At 41.4% G+C, this 5,415-nt stretch overlaps 1 protein-coding gene across 1 annotated transcript; it reads right to left on the reverse strand.

Annotated features, from left to right (window-relative positions):
• Nucleotides 1-3,502: 3,502 nt before the first annotated feature.
• On the reverse strand, nt 3,503-5,167 carry LOC108371277 (protein bric-a-brac 1-like; the record flags this gene model as incomplete). The annotated part of the gene is made up of 3 exons (XM_017626805.1): nt 3,503-3,878; nt 4,113-4,636; nt 4,743-5,167. Coding segments are annotated over 3 exons (1,325 nt in total), but the record flags the coding sequence as incomplete, so codon positions are not given.
• Between the last annotated feature and the right edge of the window lie 248 nt (nt 5,168-5,415).

Genomic DNA, 5,415 nt, shown 5'->3' on the forward strand with positions numbered 1-5,415 from the left:
CTAAAATATTTAAAAAAATTCCACGAATTTCAACAAATGTTCATCAAAATTTCAAACTTTTTATTCAGAATTTAAAAAAAATTGCCGGTATGCAGTTTTGTTGCCCATTAAATTCTAGTACAATTAAGTTCAAGTTTGAAGTAGCTACGACTTGCCGTTGATTTTTGGCAAATTTTTTTTTGCTGACGGTGTTGTGCATTTTCTTCCATATAAAGAAATGGTCGAACGTACATTTATGTACCTACATATACTTTATATGGGAGAAAATACGTAGCACCGCCAGAAAAAAATGCCAAAAGTCAACGGTAAGTAACTGCAAACTAGCAATTTATTTTGTGTACTAAAATCTAATTGGCTAAAAAACTGCACACCAAAATATTGTCTAAAAATTCTTACTAAAAAGCTTGAAATGTTGTCGAATATTCCAAAGTTTTGTACAAAGTTTGAAATTCCGATTTGCCTGGTTTTCTTTAGATAGTGTGCTATACTTTTATAAAAAATAATGAACTTTAAATAAACCAAAGAAAAATAGCTAAAACTTGTTAAAACGGCCCACTGTATGTTTATAGTTGCTTTTATTTATTTTCATTGACTTAATATTTATTATTAAATAGTTTTTATTTAAAGAGAAAATATATTGTACACTGACTGCTGCGGAAACTCATAAGGATTTATTTTTATGAGGTTCTAAATACATAGGTAAATATGTATGTGTCTATATAACTTAATTTTTATTTAAATTTGGCAAATTAGCTACAAAATTTTTCATTATTTGGAGGCATAAAACAAAAAAACATCAGCTTAAGAATGCCGGAAAGTGCTCTGTGTCGAGTGAACCTCAGTCAATTCGGCTATCCAAGGAACGTAGACAACAATCTCAATATCCTTTACTACGGAATGTGGTATACCCTCAATCACATTTGATAAGATATACATTAGGGTGGCCCAAAAATGTTTCTCCTCAGTAAGTTTGTGGTAAACAATTTTGAAAAATAGGGTTGCCAGATATTTGAAAATTCAAAATTATTTAAAGCTCAATAAAATATTTAAGTTTCTTCATCAAAACTAAACGTATTTGAAGATGTTTATTAATTTATTTTTGAACTGGGTTGCCACCTTTCTAAAACATAGAACAATGATTATTAAAAATGTAAGCGTATTACCACATTATGGGTATCACGAAAAAATGTATTTTCCCTATGTAAACTTCAAAGCCCCGGCGGCACGGGTAAATATTAACCGATTTCAAAAAAAAAAATATGTGTATCTTTATTTTTGATTTTCTTCAATTCTGGGGGTGGCCACAGGAAAAATCAAAAAAGTTGATTTTCATATGTACTTTTGGGCAACCCTAATATACATATGTATAGTGTTTTGATATCAACACGACTGGATTAATATGACAGACCAGGGGGGCCTGAGCAACAAAACTGATGCTCTTAACGGCCAGGAATAAGGTCCCTAGCTTTGAATTACCAAAGCTGAATGTCTAAAGCCTACGATTCTCTAAACAGGCGAAGTGTGTCTGAGGCATACTGGTTCTTAACCGGAGTTGAAAAATAAATACTGAAGAGAAAGTAAAGTGAAAGCGACCATTGTCAATTAATCGGCTTTTTGGGAAGACGTTGGATTCGCTATAGCTGAAGGCTGTCCTATTTTAGAACGTAATGGCTTACATCTCGGCTAGCTAGGCGGCCGCTAAGACCTTGAAGCCTTTTACGACAAGATCGAAACTGATGAAGGAGTATAGGACTTTTTTAAATGAAGTAAGTAGTCAGCTAGATTTAGCTTCGGTCCCTGATCATCGCAACATTACCGAAAATGAGGCTGAACACGAGTTAGCCAGAGAAGGTTCCACATTGGTATCGAACGAGGAACGGATCTCAACGGCTTTTGTAGCACCTTCTTTGCAAATGGCTAGCAGGAATACACAAGTGTTTTCGTCACAATTCTAACCTAACCTAAACATAATAGACCTCACCACGCACCAGATTCAATAAACTTTTATACACTTGGCTTCAAACTTGAAGAAGAGTTGGCGGAGGAGTTTTCTCACTCAATTGAGGCTAACTAAAGACATATTTTCCGCTCACTGACCACAAAACTGTAAATATCACCCAAATGGCAGCACGGAATCTCGCTCAAAAGCCCACAGAGAGAAAATAAGTTTTCATCTTCTCACAAAGTCAGGGAGCCGTATAATCTATAGGCTATGCAAAGTTCCTCGCCGAGTGCCGTAGATCTCTGAAAAGAATGGCCGAACACTATAACATAATACAGTTGAACACTCTAAAACTCAAATAATGTGGACACCTGAACACCGAGGCTTTGAGATTCGTTTCAAAGCTAACGATTTCGCAAGAAAAGGTACGACCATTCTCTCGCCATGAAAGAGCGCGGTAGGTAGTACCAATGGTAATCTTTAAACAGTTTATACAGTATGGTATATCGATGTAATTGTCTCGAGAAGACAAAAGTTCATGACCACAAATACCCCGTTCTAGTACTTACCCATCAGATCATCTCAACTTCATTAACATACTAAATTAAATAGGAAAAATATAAGTAAAATTAAATAAATTAGTTTAAAATAATTCTTTAGAATAATCAAAATATTTTCTTAGCAAAAGTCTAATGGTGTCTAATGAGCTTTAATTTACCTACATCAGGGTGGTACGTAAGGGTGTCAAGAGCTGAGGACTGGTAAGTAACAGCGAACAATGAATCACTGTTTGATGAGGTTTTTAGGTTGGTGGAGTCCATGTAGCCTGTTGAAACCACATACTGTCCTAGTCCATTTCATCTAATTCCGGGCATAACAATTTGGTTATCATGAACCAATAACCTTCACCGTTCATCGAAAAGCGTTACCGGCAACAGTTTCGAAGAAGTACGGTCCAATGACTCCGCCAGTGGCGAATCCAGCGGGGGGTTTTGGGGGTTAAACTACGTGTCAGTCAGTGGCGGACCAACGGGGGGTATTTTAATATGGCGCATATGTATGTATAATATGGCGTCTATGTATTAAAACACCCCCCGTGGGTCCGCCACTGACTGACACGTAGTTTAACCCCCAAAACCCCCCGCTGGATTCGCCACTGGCGGAGCCATTGGACCGTACTTCTTTGAAACTGTTGCCGGTAACGCTTTTCGATGAATGGTGACCGTTATTGGTTCATGATAACCAAATTGTTATGCCCGGAATTAGATGAAATGGACTAGGACAGTATGTGGTTTCAACAGGACGAGGTCACTTGCCAAACAGCGCATGAAACAATGGCCCAATTCCGAAAAACTGCGATCTTATTGCATCACCCTAAATTTGAAAAAGGATGCTCCACAGAAGCTAATGTTTGGAAGAACAAATACTTTCTCCAAAAGCATATTATACCTCCAAGTATCCACTAAAAATTATTTCATAACTAAAATTAACATACCTTTGTAAATACTACATACAGTTACATACTTACATAAATACTTTTATGAATAAATAAATTGTTGCTTATTCGCTACTTGTTGTGATGGGTTCGATTTTTATATTACTGGAACTTATATTACCGCTCGTTGCGCTGGATGTTATGCTAACTTCCGTATGACCGCCAGTCGTTGCTGACGTCGTCACTGTGCTGGTGCTACTTACAATGGTCGATGTTGCCGTTGTACCTGGCGGAGAATCTTCACTCGCGCCTACCAAAGCGGCCAAGTCCTCGGAGAACAGACGCGTAGGTGAGTAGGCGCTGCTGCGCGTTGTCTTATAGCCCATATCTAATCCCAGCTCGGTTAGTGTTGAGTGTAGATGTGACTCGGCGCTTGGGCTCGGGCGACGATGTTCAAGTAACGATGATGGGGATGCACATTTCGATTTTGTCGCTGTTGCGCTAACGATCGATGATTGATGGTGATGCTGATGTTGTTGATGTTGATGTAGATGCTGCTGCTGCTGGTGTTGTTGCTGCTGATAATGATGGCTGGAAGATGTTGTTGCTGTGGCTGGGATGGAAGCGGCTGATGTTGATGCGTGATGAGGCATGGAACTAACACCGTAACCCAGAGCATGTTGTTGCTGCTGGTGTTGTTGTTGCTGCTGCTGCTGGTGTTGCTGTTGCTGTAACACTTGTTGCTGCTGCATGTGTAGATGTTGCAATTGGTGCTGTTGCTGCTGGCTGAGCACAGCAGACGGATCACAACGCCCCATATGCAGAGCCATTGCCATGCTGGGTGGCAAATTAGGCGGCAGGCCAGGCAAGCCAGGACCGCATGGCGAGGGTGCGTGTCGTGGGCCCAACATTGAGGCGGCACCAGGATTCGATGTAGTACTGAGCGCAGGAGATATACTCGTCTTTGGCAGCGGTACCGAGCCATGTCCGCCGGGCGCAGCACCACTCGAGCCGGCTGCGGCTGCGGCGGCTAAGTGTGGCTGTAAATGCGGTGGCAAGTTAAAGAGGCCGGGGCCTGGCGGACCCTCTGACGGATGTTGGTGTTGAACAGCTGCCGCCAACTGCATTTGCTGGCGAATGTTATGCGCAACAGCTGCCACAGCGGCAGCCGTAGCCTCCTGTGACATTTGATCACCGGTGGGCGTCGGTACACCATTCGGGCAGGGTCCACTCATGCCGGGGTAATTCATAGGGCCATCCTGAAATGGAAACATGGGCTAGAAATACTAATACAGTTAGTAAAGCTGCGTATAACCAGCTAACGATACAAAAAAAAGAGCGCAATCGAATGTCCACGACACTTACCGAATGTCGACCATAGGGTAAATGCGGTACCAAACTATCGTCCTTGAGGTCCTTTGCATCGCGGAAGACAACCGTTTTTATGACACCCTTAATATGTTCGTCCGGCCATATGCCGAGTAATATGCGCTGCGGACGCCCACGTCCTTTGGGTCGCAAATCGGGACCACCATCGATTGAGGGGCCAAGCATATTGTGCACGCGATTCGCGTATAGGACAAACGTCGGATAGGGTATGTCGTACTTGCGTGCCGCCTGCGAAAGTGAGAGTCCCTCTTTTAGTACGCTAAAAATAGCTTCGGCCATTGTTTCGGGACGCCATGACTTGAGTGGGCCACGCTCGCGGAAGCGTAGATGATGCATCAAACTCTGATTGGTGTTCCAACATTTCTGCCACATGGATTGCAACTGGTATTGATAGCTGTCTGCTGGAAGGGAAACATGCGAGAATTTGAAATGTAGTAAGTCATTGATACAGATGTTAAGTGATAGAAATTGATAGGTTACAAGGATATTAGACTTCAACAAACTTTTTATTTATCTTTTGAATATAGGGTCAGACTGAGGGTTTTGGACTTTTTTGTTGGTCCAGCAGAAGAACGCTTAATCGACCATGTTGAGAACGACGGAAGGTACGTTTCCGGTGTGTTAGATATACATATATACATACGATTGG

Source organism: Rhagoletis zephyria, unplaced genomic scaffold (genome assembly GCF_001687245.7).
Source record: "Rhagoletis zephyria isolate East Lansing unplaced genomic scaffold, Rhagoletis_zephyria_1.1 Rzeph_scaffold_04848, whole genome shotgun sequence".
Taxonomy (NCBI): Eukaryota; Metazoa; Arthropoda; class Insecta; order Diptera; family Tephritidae; genus Rhagoletis; species Rhagoletis zephyria.